The following is a 23107-nucleotide window of genomic DNA, read 5'->3' as shown; positions in this document are numbered from 1 at the left end:
ATGGTTGAATTGTAATCAATTTGTTTATCTGACTTTTCATCTCACCATCATGTGGTCAAAATGGTAATTTGTACAATACTTTGCTTTATGACCAAATATCTGCCTAACTAATGACATTCCCATCAGCCTCAGCTGTACCTTTTGTTTAATGTTCCTTACTGTATTATATAGTCAGATATGTATTGAACTGCATATCTGATGTTTTAATACAGTACATTGTCCATTGCCCCCAGTAACCCTGCAAGGGTGAAGAGCTGGCCTACTCTTCCATGGCCTGGACGGAATTGCTCTTCCTGGATCTGAGGTCTAATAATCAGTCAGATAGTCAAAGCCTCCTTTCTAGCAGCCTGGAGTAAACTCTTCCTAGAAGGCTCAGCAATGTGATAATAAAGTGCTCAGATAATTGGAGCACATTCTCTCAACCCCTTTTTTATAAATAGAAACCACCACCCTGGTATGCCACTCCACAGGCACTGTCCTTACCCTTCACTCACACTACAGCCAAGACAGCCCAACAGTTTTTGGATACTTCTCACAGCAAATCTCATCCACACCTGATGCCTTGCTGTTGAGGAGCTTTTTGACTACCTCAGAGACCTCTGCCAGGGATATAGGTTAGGCTTTCCCTGAGTCTTTCAACTCTTCCTCCTCCACAGAGGACATGTCAATCGAGTTTACGAGATCCTCAAAGTGCTCTTTTCACCGCTAGACAATATCCTCAGTAAGGGTGAGCAGTTCTCTAATGGTTTAGAACCAGAACTTGTTTGAGGCCAACCAAAAGTCCTTTTCCATAGCCACACCAAACCACTCCCACAGTACATTTGGTCCCCTGGAACCTGTAGTAGTATGTAAAAACCGAGTATAAGAGGCTGTTGTAACTTTGTTAGCCAAACATCAGCATAACACTGAATACTAAGACTGAATATGATAAGTTGTTTCCCCGGCACATACACAGCTGTAAGGTTGTAAAGCATCATACACTGCACTTCATACCCATGTCACATCGTTTTTGAGTAGGTCGTTCAGGGGTTTGGTGACCTCAGACAGGTTTGTCAGGTACCTACCTAAATAGTGTATTATATGCAGGATCCTTCTCAGATCAGTGACATTGTTTGGTGGCTCAAGCTGAGTGACGGCCTTGACCTTGGCCTCATCTGGCCAAATGCCATGCTCATCTATACAGTGTCCAAAATAGTTAAGTCGTCGCTGACGCAGGAGACATTTGTCGTGGTTCAGCTTTAAACCAGCTTTCGCCAGTGTGTCCAGAGTCTTTTGGAGCTTCACCTCGCGGACCTCTTCAGAGTCTGAATAATTACGGATGTCGTCCATTTAAAACGCAAGGACTTCGTGATCTTTCAAGAGCTCAGTCATTTCAAACTGAAAGATTCCCAGTGCACTTGTGATTCTAAATGGCTCTATTATAGAAATATATTCCAAAGGGAGTTACAAAGGTAGTAAGTTTGGCACTCTCTCTGTCTAGTGGTATCTGCCAGAAACCACCTGCTGCGTCCGAAAGGGAAAACACATTTTTCTGCCGGCAAGTTTAGATAGGATATCATCTATGGTGGACAGAATAAACTTCTCTCACTTTACTGCCTTATTCAGGCGTTTTAGATCAACGCATATCCTTGGCTGCTCTTTGTTCTTCTTGGGCACAGCAACTATCAGAGCGCACCACTCCGTGGGCTCTTTCATTGGCTCTGATCACGCCACTGGCTACCGTGCGGTCCAGCTCCTTTTTTACTTTAGGGAGCATAGGCACTGACACATGCCTTGCAGTAGTCAGACTGTAGGGTACAGCGTCCTCCTGCAGTCTGATTTTGATTGGCTTTATCTTCAACCTGCCTAAATCTGCTGGGCTGGCATCACTTAACTGCTTTGTGCTTTTGAGCTCTACTATTTACTTGACTAAGCCCACAGCAATAGCTACATTAGGGCTCAGCAGGTTGCTGCCATTTGACCCCTTTATCACGTTTACTTTAAACCTGAACTTTAGCTTTTTCCAGTAGTAACTGTGAAGTTCACTCTTACCCCAGGCCTGCTTAATTTGGTCATGCCAGTTTTCAGTCATGGCTTATTTCTCAGCAGGTTAAAAGTATTTTCTGAAATGACACTTGTATCTGCCCCGTGTCAATTTTAAAGTCCATTTCAACATCTTGCACAGGCCGTTTTACCGCCCATGCCTTGTTTGAGTCGTCCACGTCTGTAATATCTCCCAGGAAATGAACGTGCCTCTTCTCCCTCGTAGGGTGCTGTGACCTCGTTGACCACGCGTGAGCGGCATACTGCTGCAAAATCTCCCAGCTTTTTACACTTATGGCATTTCACATTGCGTGCGGCACATCTGTCCTCTTTAGCATGCACCCTACCACATCTGGAACATTTGGGTCCCTTATTGTTAACATCTTGCCCTTGTTTTGCCCTGGCCCCACTTCACCCTAACTGTATTGCGCACGCTGCTTGTATCGATAGATAGATAGATAGATAGATAGACAGATAGATACTTTATTTATCCCCAGGGGGAAATTTGTATGTTACAGCAGCAAGACACACCAATTAGCAAAGTAGCAGAGTAACCAAAAATATTAAGTATTAAAAAATGCACAATAGAATAACAGAGTAGGACAAATTAAATATCAGAATATAGAATATATAAGATAAAACAACAAAAATGCACAGTATATACAATGAAATAGAATAGTGTTGAATTATCTGACGAGGTGAAGAACAGTAGTGCAAAAGTCAGCCCCAGCAAACAACAGTGAAGCAGTGTGTAGTTATGTGGGGGATGATCTGGCCAGAGCTGTTTTATTGTAGAGTCTTATTGCAGTGGGCAGGAATGTTCTCCTGTATCTTTCCTTATCAGCCTGTTGGAGAAAGTGCTCCGCTGTCCCTGCAGGAGGTGGTGGAGAGGGTGGTCCGGATTATCCAACATGGATAATAGTTTCTTCAGTGTCCTCCTCTCCACCACCTCTTCCAGATTGTCTTGTTTGCAGCCAATGATGGAGCCGGCCTTCTTAACCAGTTTGTTAAGTCTGTTAGTGTCACCGGCTCCAATGCTGCTCCCCCAGCAGACTACGGTGAAGTACAGTGCACTGGCCACAACAGACTGGTAGAACATCTCCAGCATCTTGCTGCACACCTTAGGACTGTATCCTACTTCATATTCACCTTCGGTACGAAATAACTGTCACCATTACAGTCTCATAATCATTTGCATCTTCATTGTCATCTTCCGAAAACGTGAACGTTTTGAAAACTTGTTCAGCTTCCTTCCCCATTGAGTAGAGAAGCGTATACACCTGTACTTCTCCAGTTTCTTTATTAAGTTTTGTTACTATTCTGAAGCGATGAAACCTCTGATGCCATTCTGGCCATTGATCCAGGTGAGAAAAGTCAAAGTTTTCAGGAGGTGGGAACTTGGCCATCTTCTGACACCATGTACCCTGAGGCTCTGGAATGCTCTGCCTGCAAATCTACGCCTCGCAGATACTGTGAATACTTTTAAAAAACAGCTCAAAACACACCTTTTTAGGCTGGCATTTGAGTAAAAACCCATGTCCTAGACCTGCTCTTAAAATATCTTTTACATTTTTCTTTTATTTTCTATTCTTTTTTATTAAATTTTTTTTCTCTCTGTGTATGTAATTTATTGACCCGAGGGTCACATTGTGTTTTTTATGCTTTTAAATGTCTGCTCTGTTAAGCATTTTGTGATGTTATGTCTGTGAAAAGCGCTCTATAAATAAATTTCATTCATCCATTCATTCATGTAGTGTTATGTAGAAAATGAGTATAAGATGCAGTTGTATCTTTGGCTAAGTTTATTTGCCAAACATTAGCATAACACTGAACACTGAGACTGACTGGATTTCCACGCCAGGTGTGGACTAAGTTCTAAGATTACTGCCATTGACCTTCTGACCAAAACGCCTTCCAGCTGCCTCCACATCAGAGGTTTTGAACATGGCCCACTCAGTTGTCCCCAACGTCCCCTCGGGACGCATACAAATAAATCTTTCAGTGGTGGGAGCAGGTATGTCCGGGAAGCTTATTATTCATTATGATTGGATTTCATATGTTGTATAGAACCTTGTGGAACCCCATGACTACCTTTGGTGTGCATGGAGGATTTGTGGTTTACATATACAAACTGTTATTGATCTCTGTAATAGGATGTGATCATCAATGGTGTTGAAATGGTGTTGAACTATATAATATAGTTTTGTTTTATTTTTTCTTACATGGCAAAATGGAAATGCAAACTGCGTTTTGTTGCACAACCCTGTTGTACAGTGACAAAAAATAACTTTGTAACCTTGAATAGTAGCTGCCGAGCTGAGTGGCACCACAGTCACAGTGGCACTTTGTTGGCAGTTGAGACTCCCTTGACTCAACTTGTCTGCTCGGCAGCTACATCAGGGGAGCTACTCAATGTCTCTCCCCTATGTTTATAGCTTAGCTATTCTCAAAATGTATTTTTTGGTTGATTCAACTGACTCTCACAACACTCTAACCTCTCTAGGCTAGTGCCAAGCTAACAGTATTGTTATCCAGTGAATTACAAAGCTGATAATGCCAGCTAACGTGACTTAACAGTTGAGGTGACCCCGGCAGATGCAGCAGGATGGACATATGGGGAAAAGTGTATTCGTCTTTGCCTACACCTCATGTAAGTGACAGGCACGACAAGCACACAAACAAGCAATGAGTGACAGTTTAGGCTTCGCTTTCATGAATTAAGCGCCGCTCAATTGTATGCAAGGCACCTTACATCAATAGGGTGAAAAGCAACTCACTATGAAAAACAAAAAACAATGAGAAAGTAGTCGGCTGGAAATCTTCTAGTGCCCGGCCACCAGTCGCTTGCCAGCGAGCTTCCCTTGCTACCCTATAACAGGTTGTTAAGCTGTTCTTCAAACTAGAAACCCACTGATAAGTCTAATTGACCAATATTATTTGCCAATATAGATAGATAGATAGATAGATATATATTTTTTTGTCATGCACATAATGTATCCAGCCCTCATGGGTTTATAAGACACCAAAAATACAGCTTTAGTAGACACACGTTTCATTCATTACAAAATTACAGGTTACTTCACCGCTCGATCTTAAACACAACATTCTGCCTTCTCTCCTAGGCCTGGCAAATAAAATCTGCTTCAAAAAAGGTTCCTTTTCCTTTCATAACCATCCAGCCAAAAGAAATCAACATAAATGGAAGTCATTATTTAGAAAGAATACATCCCTTATGTCCTCGTAGATAGGACAGTAAAACAAAAAGTGCACCTCATTCTCAATTTCCCCGAGCTCACACAACAAACAGATACTCTCTGCCTCTGGAGTGGAATTAAACCTACTAGTCTCTCGGGCTAATGGTAATGTTCCTGAGCGTAACTGTGCACATAGGGATTATTATGTTTTGTTTTATAGATATGATGGAATAGAACACTGACAAGTTTGAATTTAAACTGTAGATCTTTTTAGATAAACAACTAACTGAAATGCAAACTTGATCAGCCAGATTTGTCTTTAACACTGAATGTCTCCAGGTATTTTAGGTTTATCAACTGTGGTGCAGCTTAAGTTTGAGGGAGAATGCTTTGTTTGGAAAGACTCCAAACCAAAGACTTTCCTTTTCCAAAAAGTGGACTATTGGAAACTTTAAGATCTATAATACTTAAATAAGAGATGTGCACTGCAGAGTGGTGTCAGTGAGTTCTTTCTCCACCATCTCTCAATGGGAATGGACTATTTTATTGAACTTAGTCACTGAATTGTGATTGTATCTATTTTTCTACTTTTGTTGTTATCTCATCACATGGGAGAAGTGTTATTGGAAAAAACATCACAGTTCTTTAATTAAGGCTAACAAATTGACTTTTGAATTACAGTGGTGTAACAGTAGTGAGGTAGAAATGATACAGCAGTGTTGTAATATCTGCTGCTTTGAACAAGTTGGGAGATCTATTTAAAATGTTGAGTGCACTCATGCAGACACGACTGTGTCTTTGTCTGTTTATCAGGAATGTTTGATAGAATTCATATTGCTATTGAGATAAGCTGCAAAACACAATCTGAACATTGTACATGTCATGTTTTCTGTATCTACCTTAAACCACAATTTGAACCACTAAGTTTGAACATTCAAAGAACATTTCTAGAAATTGTGCTAGACGTTTTATTCGAGTACCCAACTTTTATATGATATGATGATTATTTACTAGTTAATATCAGCATTGGCAGAATCCTTGCAACGTGTAGCTGTGAATACTATAATCTCAGAGATCATAAAGTCATTAAGATTATCATCAACAATATTGCAATGTTTACTGTTGAAAATAATCATTTTTCACACTTCTTGTTTTCACTTGTATGATATGACTATTTATTTATTTATTTTGTAGCTAAGTTCAAAGACATCTGTCCGGGTGGAATGGGCTACACTGTTCTACCAAATCCGCCTGTCAATAAGCCAGTCATCACTTACCAGGAGCCCAATTACCCGCTACCCCCCCAACCCTTGCCAACACCAGAGAGACCAGTGGAGGCCTTTGGGAAACCAGAAGAGATTATACCAGGTGAGTTTCTACCATTTAACATTACCAGTGCATGTTCAGTTGATTTAGTTTAAGTTGATATGTGTGGCACACATATCAAAACTAGATTATCACAAGCCGCTTCTGTGTTTATTGTTGTTGAATGTTTGTAATACAGATTAATGAAATCAAATGCCAAATAATAACTTTGGTGCAGCTTCAAAATTATAGCATCCAAGTGTCTCCATTTCTGAGACGCTTGTTCTATAGTCAGGGTTGCGATGGCAACAAAGTGAGACAAGCAGCCCAAACATATTTTCACGCAGCAACTTCTTCCAGCTTTTCCTGGGTAACCCCAATCATTTCCTGTCCAGCAGGGACATTTAGCCCCTTCATTATGGACCAAGATCACTCCATGACCAAAGCATTTATAAAGGAAGGTGCCCAGGATGCAGACCAGTTGACCGCAACACATCTAGCTATTCCTGGCAATGAAATGGATCTGTGGCTCAAAACCACCGCCATCCCCAAATATTAAACTCCTCCCTCGTTATCACATTTATCAACACTAGACATATTCTTTCTAATTATTTAAGGTAGGCCTTTATATTGTTTGAAGGACCACACTGCAAAAGATCCTTTGGTCTTCAGTCTAGACTTTTGGTAATATCATTAGAACCTTTTCGGTTTATCTATCTCACTGTGTTTGGAATGTTAAAACTTAAATATCTTTTGAGGCCAAATCATTATAAAGTTTCACCATCAATTCTGCAAGTTGTAAGATGCTAATTATGTAGAATGACTGGGTATAATATTATCTTTCCTGTTTTAATAAGCAACAGTAACTCCCCAGCAACAAGTTGGATTTGTCAGCAAAACCTCTGAAGGGAGATGTCCAGGGGGCATCCTGATCAGATGCCCAAACCACCTCAGCTGGCCCTTTCGACGCGAAGGAGCAGCGGCTCTACTCCAAACTCCCCTTGTCTGAGCTCCTCACCTTATCTCTTAGCCTGAGCCCAGCCACCCTATGAAGGAAGCTCAGTTTGGCCGCTTGTATCCGCGATCTCAGTCTTTTGGTCACTACCCAAAGGTCATGACCATAGGTGAGGGTCAGAACGTAGATGGACTGGTAAAACGAGAGCTTTGCCTTACGGCTCAGCTGTCTCTTCACGACGCCGCACCGCCTGTCTATGTCACTTGTGAACAAGACCCCAAGATACTCCCTTGCTTGGGGCAGTGTCTCACTCCCAACCCAAAGGGTTTCCAGCAGATAACCATGGCCTCAGATTTGAAGGTACTGACTCTCATCCCAACCTCTTGACACTCGGCTGCAAACCGCTCCAGTGTGCGCTGAAGGTTACATTCTGAATGAGCCAATATAACCACATCATCTGCAAAAAGCAGAGATTGAATTCTAAGGTATCCAAACCGGACACTCTCCTTGAAATCTTGAAATCCTGTCCATGAAACAGGATTGGTGACAATGGACCCTAGTGGAGGCCAACACAAACTGGAAACGTGCTTGATTTTGTGCCGGGTAACCGGACATAGCTCTCACTTTGGTTATACAAGGATCGTATGGCTCATAGCAACAACCCAGGTACCCCATATTCCTGCAGTACCCTCTACTCATAGGCCTTCTCCATGTCCAAAAAACAAATTTAGACTGGATGGGAAAACTCCCATGGGCCCTCCAACAGAGGTTAAATGGTAAATGGACTTGTACTTGTATGGCGCTTCTCTAGTTTTCCGACCACTCAATGCGCTCAAACACTTAATGTCATCATTCACCTATTCACACCCATTCCTACACTGATGGCTGGGGCTACCATGCAAGGTGCCACCTGCCAATCAGGACTTTCTAATCATTCATACCCATTCATACACCGCAGGAACAGCCTGAGGGAGGTGCTTGGTTAAGAGTCTTGCCCAAGGATACATCAACATAGACTAGCAGAGCTGGGGATCGAACCGTGTCGTTAATTCTGAAATCAAACTGAACAAACATACAAAGGGATTCTAGTTGTGTTTCCTCGCCCCCACCCCACTGTTAGTTAGGAACAAGATTGTACTACTTAAAGGAATAGCTCAGTGTAGTGTTGGTGTAGCAAGTTTGTGGTTGAGCGAGAGTGACAGTGGATCAGAGCAGATGGCTTTGAAATGAGCAGTTTGACCATGAATAAACACTGCAGCTCCTCAAGACCCAAGTCAAGTTCTTGTGTCTCTTGCTTCTCATATTTATCCCCCTACTGTGTCTCACATGTAGCCCCTACCAGCCTGGGTCTGGTTAAGAGTAGTGAGTGAGAAGTCAGCAGTCTATGCAGGCACATCTATGCACGCACATACTCGCACATGCACACACTCATTCCCACACGACTGATCTCGTTTTCTCCTGGCGGATATAAAGTCTCCTCCAATCACAAGCATGCAGTCACCCACTGAACATTTGCATAAATGGAGCTGGTCAATCAAGACCTCCTTAACAGAGTACGTGTGGACCCCAATACACCAGTACTGATCGGTGTAGGACCGACAGGGCCCCTTGGTAGAGGGTGCTACCTGTACTTATAGAACTATATTACTGCTATATTCGAACCTTTTTTCTAACCATTGACTGTATAAAATATACCGGTAGATGTAGTCTCTGTGACATCACCCATAGGTTTCTGACGGTTTCTCCAACTGTCACCATCTTGTTAGTGACGACAAAGTCTTGTCCGTGTCCAAAAATGGACACGGTGTAGCATGGCTGGAGCTGAGGCAGCCCAAGTGAAGCCTGGTTGCTTAAACATGCCCACCAAGCTGGAAGCTACCAAGCTAACTAAGTCTGACAAGCTAATAAGAACCGTGGCGATATATTACTCTTTATTGCTAGCCGCCTAACGTTAACCGTGTGGTCTCGTTGATCTCGGCTGCCATTGCAATTTATTTGTCACATAAAATGCATTTGCCCTCTGAGGCAAATTTTTGATTTGTGATTTTGGGCAATACAAAATACATTGAACATTAAGATATTTAACAATCAACAGCACATACACGAGGCGAGGTTCAGTTACTTGAATTATCTGAGGTAAATGGTAAATAGACTTGTACATAGCTTCTAGTCTTCTGACCACTCAGAGCATGATGACACTACATGTCATCATTCACCTGCATTCATATACTGATGGCAGGCTACCATGCTACCACCTGCCCATCAGGACTCTTAACTGACAGCCTGCAGGAGCAATTTGGGTTTAGTGTCTTGCCCAAGGACACATCAACAGCACGGGGAACCACCAATCGAAGGATGAGCCTGCTCTACCACTGAGCCACAGTAGCTGAGGTGACACCCAGCTGACAGCTAGCGGCTGTAACAGCACCCACATGTCTGTCAACTCGGCTTAATTATGCATAACTTAAAATCGATACAGCATAGTATCGCGATATTTTGCGTGGCGATATTATATCGATACACGGACGCCAAGTATCGATATTTTATTATATAAACTATTTTAAAAAGGAAAAAAAAGAAGAAAAATCAAATCAATTGCTTCTTCAGTCCACTAGATGGTGCTGAGTTGTTTTCTGGTGAGGTCAGCAGAGGTGCCGGGTCTGCGTGCGTGAGTGGTAGGAAGTTGGTCGAAACAAAGATGGAGACATCAGAGACAGAACTCAGATAAAACATGTTGACACAGTTTTCCTTTGGGGACATAATTTGAAGTTGAAAAAAGTAATAAATCGCAATGTATGTTATCACAATACTCAGAATATCGCAGTATCGTGAAAGTATCGTGATAATATTGCAGTATCGCGATATCGAAGTATCGTGATAATATCGTATCGTGACCCAAGTATCGCGATAATATCCTATCGCGAGATCTCTGGCTATTCCCACCCCTATATATTAGCTATAGAAACCAAAACCATTTTTTGTACCAGGCATGTTTTGTTCTGCTATAAATTTGGGCATTTTAACATGGGGGTCTATAAGGGTTGGCTCGTTTTTGGTGCCAGCCTCAAGTGGCCATTTGATGAACTGCAGTGGCTCCGCGTTGGCTTATTTTTTCAGCCCGGAGGTTGCGGCATGGCTCTAACTCACAGAGGCGAATGCAAGCCCTTTCTCAACATAACATCGAGCCAAACCACGGTGATTCTCACTGGCTAAAGGTTAGTTACAGCACACCTAATTCTTTATAGCCAATGCATTCAACATAACAGGCTCAAACGCTCAAACTTGACAAAGCATCTTACTACCCTGAACTAAGACAGGATTTGGTCTGAGAGTAGCTTCATTGCTGTTACCAAGAACCAGCAAGCAACTGGGGAGCACCGACACACTCTCTCTCGCCTTCAGAGAGGAGCACTCCAGAGGGTCAAAGGGATCGTTCACTAAGGCCTTGAGCACCAATGGCAGTTCCCACAGGCAAGCATCATTGGCCGTTGTCTTGTGACCTGCTGCAAGAACAGCCTCTTGAGAGGGTAACTCAAGGCCGGTTGTTGGATACTCTATCCCAGCGGTTCCCAAACTTTTTCGGCCGCGCACCCCTTTCTACATCCCGACCGGGTTCGCGCACCCCCCCCCCCTTAATAAAAAAAAGAAAAAAAGAAGCAACAGAGCCTTTTAAGCCTTCATAGCCGCATAAGAATCGGACCAATGAGAGAACAGTTTGCTCGCGCGTGGCATTTGTTTACAAGATTTAGTCCGCTGTTAAATGTTGCAGTGTGAACACAAACCGAACAAAGGAGCAACTGCAACAAAGCAAACGAACTGAAGGTGTGAAAACGCCCTGAAACACTGCAACAAAGTTTCAATAACTTTCAGTGACACAAGGCGTCACTTTTAAAGAGCAATACGGATGCGAGCACACACGCACAGGCTCAGAGGCAGATTATCACATTTAATTTACAATTAATGAGCGACTAATGCAGCCAGGATGTCTTCGGACAAAGCATCGATGCGGTGCGTCAGTGTTGTTGGACACCGGGATCATGTCCAACTTTTTTGCTTCTTTCTCCCCAATCATACATTCCACCATCTCTCTGGCAGCTGGCAAGCTCACGTCTTCGGCGATTGTGTGCGGTAGCCCCTTTCTCGCTATTCTGAATGCTAATCTGCTTCATAGCACAACGCTTGTATTGCATGATAGATGCAGTGTGCAGAGCCAAAGTGATAGACTGAATGCAATGCATAGAAATGCATACAAATGTTGACCGTGCCCATTTGGTACTGTTGTCTGTGTCTTGTCATTGAAGGAGCTGGTAGTTCCTATGGTTAGTAATAGGCCAGTAGTTGAACCTATCCAGCCCCAGCTATCTCCAGGTCTATCCACTGTCAGGATCGAGGCAGCCTACCCAGGTGTCTGCTTCACTACCATCTAAACTTTGTGGTTGGCGGTTTAGGACATCTCAGACACAGCTTGTCAAGCTCATAGTACTTTGTCAAACTCTGCTTTCCTCAAGTTTAACGATAGTTATTTCACTTCCAGTTCTGCTGTAATATTGGAATACTAACACGAGCACACGTATAATTTCTGCAAAAAACTGAGAAAAATGCATGCTATGGTGTGCTACAGTGTGAGGAAGTACAGCTAAGAATGACAAATGCAGCTCAGAAAGTACAAGCCAGTCAACTGCTGACAAGTTTAGTCTGATGTCCTAAAAGGCCACCTGTACTGTGATCTTTTTTTACACTGGCATTAGAATAACTTGTTATTAATACATTCATTTATTTATTAATGCCATTTGTTTATCTTCTTGTCATTTCAAGCTACAATCATGTTTTCAGAACAGTGGCGCTTCTTTACTGATGGAGCTGCCAATTTTCTGGAGGTTTTGTGATGAGTTTGTAAAGCTGCACATGTTCCTTTCTAGTCCCCAGTATGAGATAAAGTCAAATTGATATTTATATAATGATAGATTTATATAGCTTATGGGATTGCATGCGTGTGTGCCATCCATCGCTAAACTGGCCCGACTGCCCCAAGGGAGATACATTTGACAATGCGAAGAGCAGAAGATGTGAATGCAGCTTCTTCACAGGCCAAAACTGCCACGTTCTCTCAGGTTCAGCTAAGACTCAATCGCAGACAGACACAGGAGACAAGGTAAAGTGGAAGGTCAGGTATCTTTACTGGGGTCCAAGCCATCAAACAGTAACAGAAAACAACTCCAACAGGGAGCGGGCAAAAATCCAAACTGAAAAAAGGCAAAGTCACAAACCATGGAACATAGAGAGAACACGAGGGATAAACTGGGGCGACTGTGGGTAAGTGGATAGCAGGGCCGTCTTTCAGTCAGAGGGTCGGTGGTTCAATCCCCGGCTCTGCTAGTTGCGTGTCGCGTGTCGATGTGTCCTTGAGCAAGACACTTAACCCCAATTTGCTCCCGTATTGTGCCTACGGTGTAGAAATGTGATAGAATCTGAATTGTAAGTCGATGAGCAAACGGGGAGGAACATGAAGCACACCGGGGGAAGAACAAAGACGATCTGACAACCAGAACAGGGAAAGCAGAGGAGTATGTGTGTGGGGTGATGAGTAGATTGCAGGCAGGGGAGTTGAATGAGTGCAGTGTGGGGTTGGCAGAGGAAAAAGCTAGGGGCAGGTGATTGAGCACAGGTGAAGTGAATGAAAGCAATCAGGAGACACAGGAGGAAGCTGGGAGAGGAGACCAGGGGCGGAGCCACACAGACACACAGGAACACAGGGGGCAAAGCCTTAGTGACAAAAACTTAGTCAGGGCACCTTGAATTACTGAAAAGCACAGTAACACACCCACAACAATCAATGTGAATGGCTGATTTATTTTCTTATTAGTGTGTAGTTTTATAATAATGTACAGTGACTACTATTGATTGGACATCTTATTAGGTTTACCTGCCTGCTACCAAACACAATCCCTGTTGGTCTCCAGAACAACATTTAGTTTCTGTAATTTATCAGCTGTATGTTCATAATACCATTTTTTGTTGAACTTCATCCGGTAAGTGCTTTGGTGGGAGATTAAGATGTGAGAACTGATAAAATAACTGGACTAAATGTTTGTAGAACCATGCTGAAGTTGTGACATGGCAGGTTATCCTTCTTGAAGTACCGGTATGTTCCTGGTCAGCGACAGTGCTAAGGTTTGCTGTGGGATTCAAATAAAGATCAGCTGTTATTAAAGTTCTATTCTGTGCAATAAACCCACTCTGTGAGTCCAGCACCACGGGCCTGCCTCTTTAACACAAACAAAGTTGAAACCTTGCATTTGTTATTATTTATGCCAAATTCTAACACTCAATTTACCATGTCTGACCAGAACCCAATTTGCCAGACCAAGTGATGCCTTTTTACTCTTTCACTGATTTGGTGATAATCTGCGCATGAGCAAAAGTCAAATTGCAGGACGTGCGATGTTGGCTAACGCTACGACTTTTTTGCTGCTTGATACAAAAGGAATATTATAACACAATATACTGTATATCAGAAAAATAAATCACAATATCAGTTTTTTTCAATATCGTGCAGCCCTACTTTGACCGATGCTGTAATCGGTGCATTTTCATTCACAAAACTGATGCTGGTTTAATGGTATCTGCATTTTCATGCGTGTGGAGAAAATAAGCTGTGCAAACATTATTGGGAATATTTGATGACTGTACAGAAGAAAGTACATCCCTTTTAATCCAGATTATGCTTATTATGAATTGTATAATATTATATTATTATTGCGACTGCACCTTGGTCCATGAATTAAAAAATATATAATATTTAAAAGCAAAAATGTAACATGCGTATTGCTGTGTACTTGTTTCATTTATTAGAAGTTGTTGAGAGGAGCTCTCCTCCTACACCAGTGGAGATCCTCCCATCTAATGCAGGCCAGGACATCGCTCCCACCCAGTCAGCAGGTAAGACATTCTTTTCTCTGTTCTTTATGTTTCTCCTCATCTGTTCTGGTATATTGTTGTCTGCCTTAAAAGTTCTATTTTAAGTTAGTGAAGAACAGCTGACAAATACATGGCCATCCTATAGTTGGCTTTCTAACTTGTTAATTAGCAAGCTAAGATGCTTGATTGCTAACTAAACAATGAGTTAACATTCTTTCGTTTCCTCTGTCAACGTGTCAAAGTTCACCAAATTTGAACCTGCCACAAAAGTTTTCGAATGGATTTACTTTTTCCCCACAATTGAATCTTGAGATTGAAGACCGTGAAGGGTAATTCTTTTGTAATTAATTGATTTCACTCCTCCCTTTTGTTGTTTTAATGTAGTGTGTGCATGCCTTTAGACTCTCGCTAAGGCAGCACACAAGGATAGTTACACAGACTGCAAGGATCTACAGTGTTTTGTGATGCAGTATTTGGGCCAAAGTGCTTAACTCAAGAGGGAACATTACCAGTTGATCTTTAAGCAAGTCTTAATGAAAAGCTGGAACAATAAGGCATATACAGAAGCTTGCACGGTATCAGTTATTCATTTTTGGGGATGGTCTTCATGTTTTGTTGTTGAAAAATCAATGAATGGAAACAAGGCAACTGGTTGGCTGTGTTAAAATGACAGTTACAAAATAATAATACATGAAACTAAAGATTCTCATTCATTGAACTGAAGTTTGCTGAGCTTCTTCATGGCTCTTTGTAGTATTTTGTGGGACCCATTACTCGTTGAAAAACTGCTGTTGTATTAATACTCTCCTCTTTCTTCTGGCCCAGAGGTAAATGAGTGCCAGATCAACCCTTATATTTGTGGCATGGGGATTTGTTACAACACAGCTGAGGGTTATACCTGCCACTGTGATGAGGGATACCGCCTGGATGACGCCCAAACCACCTGTGTAGGTGAGGAATCCAGTCCAGTGCTCAAAGCCAGTCATTTTCCTTTTCATGTACATTCATTTAGTCATACGTCTAAGGATAAACCCACGGACTATTGGGTTTATTACATTGGATTGAATGAACACCCATTTATTCATTTACATTTAAAGTTACTGTGAGGAACTTTTAACTGGTTATAAAACAGTCTCCAAATAATACGGATGCTGCTATAACACTTACAGAAGTAAACAAGACCGTCACTGAGAAGATTTCTATGAAGTTATTCTTAATGCTTTTCATCAGTGCCAGTGAATTCCATACGAAATCAGACAAAATCATGCAGGTTCACCAAGAAACCTGATTACAGTCCCCCCCATTGTTGAATGGCCCAAAAATAGTATATACTTTGTGACTGTTCCATTTTGTTGGACCTAGTAGCTCACATTGTGGTAATTCAAAGAGTCATTTCTTAATGTGTGCAACACAAAGTAAATGTTCCTAACCTTTTCATGACCTGCAATTTTAACGATATCAAATTCGGCACACGGCCTGGCTCTGTTTCTAGGGGCTTTAATGAGCTTTTTTTCTGTTAGATTATTATCAAACCCCAGGGACTGTGAACATGACTCTGAGGTGTGGGGACCACAGTTACTTAAAAGACATGTAAATGTGTTGATGTTTGCATATGGGTGACGTGAATTGGGCAGAGAAGGACAGTAGTGTGCATACTCTACGGCCCAAAACATGCTGAATCTCAAGGAGTCCTGAACAACTTTGTGTATGCTCTCAGTGAGCAACTTTCATTAGAATGGCAGTGTGCCATTGTGGAAGGCAGTAGCCAGTTCACTAAAATTTGTCCAAGATTATTATAGCATCTTCTGGTGGGGGAACAGAGCAGATCTTGCCATCAACAAAACACTACCCTGGTTCATCTCTGTATGACAAATTCTGTCATTTTGACACTTCCTTTAAATGTATATTTTATACAACAAAGTGACACATGTTGTTTGCTCTGGTTTGTGTGTCCAGATGTAGATGAGTGTTTGGAAAGCACATCTTTGTGCTTTGGCGGTCGCTGCGAGAACACAGAGGGCAGTTTTCTGTGTGTGTGTTCGCAGGGATTCCTTGTCAATGAGGAGCGAAACAGTTGTTCTGGTACGTACCCTCAACTCATGCTGCCAGAGCTCATATCTTTCTCACACACATTCCTATTCATACACAAACATACCTCAACACACATGAATGAATGAATGAATGAATGAATGAATGAATGAATTTTATTTATATAGCGCTTTTCACAGACAGTACTATCACAAAGTGCTGAACATAGCAGACATTTAAAAGCATAAAAAACACAATGTGACCCTACGGTCAATAAATTACATACACAGAGTGAATAAAAAATGTTAAAGAATAAAATAAAAATAAAATAAAAATGTAAAACAAATGTTAAGAGCAGGTCTAGGACATGGGTTTACTTTTACACAAACGCCAGCCTAAACAGGTGGGTTTTGAGCTGGCTTTTAAAAGTATCCACAGTATCTGCTGTATGTAACCCGCACCCAACATTTGCAACAGAAACTGATGTAATTAGAACTTGGTTAAAAGTGTGCCCATCCATCTCGCCCATCTAACAATGTTTTTTATGAAAGTGCCTTTTGCTTTTTCCACTTTGCCCATCACCTGGGAAATGAAAACACATGTTAAATCATCCAGTGTAAGTGATATAACTGGCCTTCAATAGGTAATAATCGAGACAAAAGCCTATAGCCTTGCCAATAGTGTCCCTACTGCCTCCATTGTTCATTACACTCGACCAGGAAAATCGAAGATGGAGATCAGCGTCATGATAATTTTGCTCGTCTGAGCTATATTAACCATGGGATCCTTAATCATTTTAATGAAATTGACAGTGAAAAAATGTATACATGAAGAAATTAAATTACATTTAAGAATTGTCAGATTCTGGCCCATCTGTGCTGTCAACTCTGAAACATACTGTCATCGTGGAGGAGTGCGAAGCAACAGGGATAGGACCCAAATGCAGAAGATGTAGACAGACTGGTACCATTCACTGATATATGCTACAGTGAAAGTATGTTTATTGGCAGGTGCAAGTAAGGAGGCAGGTACAGATAGAAGTAAAGGTAGGCAGACAGGCATGTTCAGGTACAGGTACAGGGTCAGAATCATGGCACGGTGCAGGTTCTGGTGGCTTGAAAGCAAAGCTACAAAGCACATGGCAAGGGGAACCAAAGAGATGGGTGGCCTAGAGACTCGACAGCAAAGGAGCAGGAAACCTCAGACAGCCGGCCTGGGAACTGGACAGGGGCGGAGCAGGAGACCTCAGGTGGCAGCCCAGCAGAGCCATTGGGCTGAGCAGGTTGGTAGGGCGACAAGAAAGTGGGGCGCTGGGTGTGACTGGTGGTCAGGAGGCTGGAGTTCAGGAAAGGTGTAGTTCCTGGCAGGGTGCTGGGCAGGAGGCTGGCAAAGGAATGCAGAGCATCTAGGAGCTCCGGCTCGGTGTTGACGAAGACAGCCAACTGATGATTTAGGAGATCTGGCAGGCTGTCGTCAGGCATGATCTGGCAGGGTGTCGGTGTAGATTGTCGCCTAGGTTTCAAGCTGGATGTTGGCAAGCACGTCCAGCTAGGGTTCTGTGGCACTGGTCAGCTAAGAAAGCCTTCCACCAGTATATTGCAAACTAAGATTCCTGCTTCCAGGATGTAGAGAAAGCAATACCCTCCTCCCTGCTTCTTCCCCCTTATTGGGATATAAATCTAAAGCACTCTGTCATTATGTGGTTTCCTGTCACTTCAACGCAGCTTTCCCTACGCACAAAAATAATACTGAAATAGGGCTGTGAGGGCAAACAGGCCAGATGGTTGTTTCCCCAGAGCTGCAATAAAATCTCTTTAGCTGCTGAGGATGAACCTGTCTGCACTGGTTATATTATTATATAGAGTTAAAGTGATTAACTCTGAATAGGTGAAAACCACCATTTTCTTCAATCTTGAGGTTTATCAGCTGTAATGCATCAGATAGCCGGAGATAAAAAAATTAATAAAAAAGATTATCCACAGCCATGCAGACATGCGTCCAAAGGAAGCTTAGACATACTGATTCGCATCATGTTCAAGGTGTGTTGCACAAGGAAATGCAAGTTGTAGTCCCTTGCTACACAAGAAAATAAATTAGAACAGAACTATTTTTATGATGGAGTATGGAGGATGACTTGAGATGTCAAACTACATTAAACTGTGTCAACTCTACAAATATAGGAATGAAACACACACACAAATGCAGTAAATATATCAATTTATGCAGAAAAACAACTGCTGTGAAAGTAGAGCATGGTAGTCTGTAGGCACCAGCATTCTTTATTTCTTGACACAATTGCGTTATTATTTTATTATGTCTAGCTATCAAAACATAAATCTGTTGAGGGAACACATGCAGAATAAGATGCTGTGAATCAAGCAATTGAACAAATATACCATTCCAAATAACTCATAGTATGGGCCCACAATCTAGAGATCACAGGCGTGCCCATCGCCCCTCTTTCAGTAGTTTGCTGCTCCATATTCCATGTGACACAGTTAGCTGTAAGGTTTTGGCTGTTCACACACCGTGCAAGGCGAGGCAAGCCACAGCGGGGTGGCAGCGAGTGGTGGTGGTGGTGAGAGGAAATACTTAGGCCATGCAACAGTCCTTTATAGAAAGTAATAACCCCACTCACAGATGTTTGCATGACACTGCCAAGCTCAGGGGAATGTCACAATTCACAGTCAGTGTGTGTGCGTGTGTGCGTGTGTGTGCGCGTGTGCGTGTGTGTGCGTGTGCGTGTGTGTGTGTGTGCGCGTGTGTGTGCGCGTGTGTGTGATGACATTTTGGACAGACATGGATGTAAACTGAAACATGAATGGTTGGCAGAGGCATACAACCACTATGCGGTAAAATGTGTTCACACATGTCACACTGAAACTTGATCAAACTGTAAACATCCCTTCCTGGCTTTATCAACCTCTTCAGAGTTACCTTGGAGACGCTGGAGCTCATGGATCTAGATCAGGGGTGTCAAACTCATTTTCACTCTGGGGCCACATCAGCATCACGGTCGCCCTCAAAGGGCCGGTTGTAAATGTAAGACGGTGTAAATGTAACTACGGTACTCCTAACATAGTTAGTTTAGTTTCCCGGGATATCTGTGACTTCCACAACACGTACTTCCAGTTGTGTGATTTCTCCTCCGCCATTGTTTCCTGTTGCTGGTGCAAAATGCATTCTGGGATATTTGGCTGTCCCAAGTACAGACAAGTCACCTCCGATGCATCCCGGGTAAAATGGGCAGAGCGAGCCACATCCGGGCATTAGGGCCGTGCTTGGCTCGATGTGAACTTTGAATTGGAACAGTACTTGGGCTGAGACTGATGACGTTTCAGTACAGAGAAGTACGCATGTTGAGAAACTTGTTGGAAATCCTCTTTATGGGCTGTTGCATCTCCTGTCCACCTGTTGTGATAGTTTTAATGTCGGCACACAGACAACATGCCATCTCATCACTTCGACTTTCTATCTCATAATTTCGACCATGGGGATATTTTTATTTTCACATCTAACTTTAAATTTTTGTAAAAACAAAAAAAAAAAAAAAAAATATTATTATTTTTTTTTTGCTGGCGGATTCGTGGGCCACATAAAATGACGTGGTGGGCCGGGTCCGGCCCGCGGGCCGTATGTTTGACACCCCTGATCTAGATCAACAAATCATGGAATTTCAACACTTACTCTACAGAATATTTCGGTGTCACATAAACAAAGTTGAATTTTTAAAGATCACTCTATACTGCCATTGGATCAATATAATATTGACCAATTATGATATGCCACTCTCACCCTGTGTTTACCGAAAGTGTTCAGCCCTAGAGCACTGTCTAGCTTCCACAGTGTGTCTTAAGACATTGCAGTCAGTTGTAACACAAGCAGCTTGTTCGTTATTCTTAAAAAGAAATTTGAAATTCAGTTATATAAAATAACCTATTTATTAATTTACTGCATTTAGTACATTATGTATCTACTGTTTAGCAACTGAAATGCTGGGCAAAAATTGCTTGACCTTTTGCATTCTGCTTATGTGATGTCATTGTTACATTGTTTGGGTTTTTTCAGATATAGATGAGTGCCAGGATCAGCGGGTCTGTACCAGAGGCCACTGCCAGAACACTGAAGGCTCCTTTATCTGTCAGTGTGGACTCGGCTTCAGAGTGTCTCCAGCTGGAGACCATTGTGATGGTATGATATATAGTACTAGCACGATTGTACACACATTATCAGGACCATACAATATTAGTAAGAATGACAAATTGTGATTATTGAGTAATTTTCAAAAAAAGAGTTACACCGTGCTTTGTAAAATCAGGCTTTCACACCTGTAGTTGGTGTGTTACCATTGTTGAAATATGATCTTAAATAAATATAGGCTACAGGTTCTACCCATCAATACATTTCCATAATTTGGTGCTACCAGTAACTATTTAAGATTCAATTTGTAATTGCACTTTCTGATTATGTTAGTAATGACAACCATCCCTTAAAGAATTTCATTCTCTAAATATCTGTTTCAACAATCTTTTCAAAATGCTTATAAGACTGATGTGTGTTTATTCCAGATGTGAATGAGTGTTTAGAAGAACCCAGGCCCTGTGAGGCTGTAGGGGAGTGTGTTAACAACATGGGCTCCTACACCTGTACCTGCCCCCAGGGATACCGACAGATCAATGGCACCAGCTGCAGAGGTGAGTGGCGGAGCAGGGATATATCCTCTGACCACCAGTTTCTCATCCCGGATTTAGATGTTACACACACACCTCTAAGTGGAATTCTGTCTCTCTCCTCCCAGATGTTGATGAATGTATGGATGAACCAGAGCTTTGTTCGCCCCACGGAGAGTGTCTCAACACAGAGCGGTCCTATCTCTGTGTGTGTGAGAGTGGATTCACTGCCAGCCTTGACACCCCCTCCTGTGATGGTAAGTTGCACTACAAAGAAGAGAAACACACACACACACACACACACGTGTGATGGGGTTTCATTCATTAGAACTTGCTTTTGAAACTTATATTAATGTGATGCCGTTTTTAACAAACAGGAGGTAATTGTGCATTTGTTGGGGACTATTTTCAATGGTGTTCATTTGGTGTTCTATTATATGTGGCAGCAGGACGGTGTATGAGGGATTGAGTTAAAAATAAACAGCAGTGTGTGTGTTCATGGTGATGAAGGCACATGCCACCCACTTCAATAGTGAGGCTCATTGATGTGTTTTAGCCATGCTTCTGGCATGGCTCTATTAATTGCAATGTCAGACAAGTATTGGATGGAATACCATGAAATGTGTTACAGGCATTCATTTTGTCCAGAGGATGAATCCTACTGACTTTAGTGATCCCCTTACTAATCCTCTAGTGCAGGGGTTCTTAACCTTTTTGACCTCGGGGCCCAACTTTTCAAGTACAAAGTGTCCCGGGGCCCACTCTGACTATATGCATCAAAAGTGTCAGACAACCTGTAGGTCATACAGAAACAGAGCAGTGGGCCTTTGGAGTCAGTAAAAATTTAAGATTTTTGTCCGCATAAAATAAAAAAGTATCTTTCAGTATAAATAACTGCCGGTGGCTGTATCTGTACAGGTAAAGGACAGTATAGGGCTGTAACTACACTATCAGTGAACAACTGCCTCAAATTTGAAGAAGATTGGACAAAGTATGACCATTCTACAGAGTTTCTTCATGAAGAGATCCAGGCGGAGCTCTAAAAGGATATTTGGAGACCCAAATGGACACATGGTAACCACATGATATTCTGACACACTAAAGGTGTTTCTCCTTTTATATTTTGATATTATATTATTTTCCTTTTATTATTAGCCTTTGCAAATTGCAAAAACTCTGTATATAAGGTCGAAGACATGGTGTGTGAGTAGCGGACTTGCTGTGCTTAATGGCTGCGACCGAGCGCACGAACGAAAATGAGAATAGCTCAGTTACGCAAACGTTGGTTGACGGCTTATGGAAGAGGAGGATAAGGTTTGTACTATAAGTACTAGCGTTTTCTGAAGCCACTAGCTCCATGGTAACATCCGCTAGCACGTTGTCGGGTCTGTAATGTGTCTTTTTCCGTCGAAATGCTGCAAGATACGACTTGCAGCGGTTATGGCGACTTTGGACAGTGTGTGTGGGCTCTTTTTGTGGAGAAACCATAAGAAATTAAAGAAAATCGATGATTTCTTTGCAAAGATGAGGATTTTGGGCATGCTGGGATACCAAACACGGACATGTTTTGTGACGTATTTGCGCAAACAAGCCGTAGGAACGGAAGGGGAGGGGATCGAGGATGCCGGTGTTGAACAGGCAAAACCCTTGTCAAATAAATGAGATGATAGAATGTGATGATCACAAAGACATTTATTATCATGTGTATGTAAACCTGCATACACAACAAGAAGCCCAACAGACTTTCCCACGAGCGTTGGATGTTTCGTCGCTACGTGTCGCTTTATTTTTGAAGGCTTCCGTGCTTCGTTTGATAGCATTAGCTCACATTCCACACACTGAGCCCTCGGCTCTGCCTCGTTGCCTCCGTTCACAAAGCCGTACTTAAGAAAGTCAGGGTTGTACTTGCACACACACATTTAGACTTTTGGGGGGTATGGCACCACTGTCGTCTTCATTTTTTCTTTTTAATAACTTATCCATAACTTTCGCTACAGGCTAGCGGCTAGCTGAGT

The 23107-nt window shown here is 42.2% G+C and overlaps 1 protein-coding gene across 3 annotated transcripts in view; it reads left to right on the top strand.

Moving 5' to 3' along the window:
• ltbp1 (latent transforming growth factor beta binding protein 1) overlaps positions 1-23107 on the top strand; it is a 137227-nt gene that overhangs the window by 94657 nt on the left and 19463 nt on the right. For 2 of the 3 annotated variants that reach the window (XM_079280218.1, XM_079280216.1), the window contains 7 exons: positions 6411-6584; positions 14329-14415; positions 15220-15345; positions 16351-16476; positions 20491-20613; positions 20991-21116; positions 21221-21349. In XM_079280218.1, the coding sequence (XP_079136344.1) occupies positions 6411-6584; positions 14329-14415; positions 15220-15345; positions 16351-16476; positions 20491-20613; positions 20991-21116; positions 21221-21349 (891 nt within the window). The remainder of the gene's footprint in view (positions 1-6410; positions 6585-14328; positions 14416-15219; positions 15346-16350; positions 16477-20490; positions 20614-20990; positions 21117-21220; positions 21350-23107) is intronic. The other variant, XM_079280217.1, reaches the window with a different exon arrangement.

The sequence above is a fragment of the Melanostigma gelatinosum genome (genome assembly GCF_949748355.1).
Source record: "Melanostigma gelatinosum genome assembly, chromosome: 12".
NCBI classification, from domain to species: domain Eukaryota; kingdom Metazoa; phylum Chordata; class Actinopteri; order Perciformes; family Zoarcidae; genus Melanostigma; species Melanostigma gelatinosum.
This window is presented reverse-complemented; position numbering and strand designations above follow the sequence as displayed.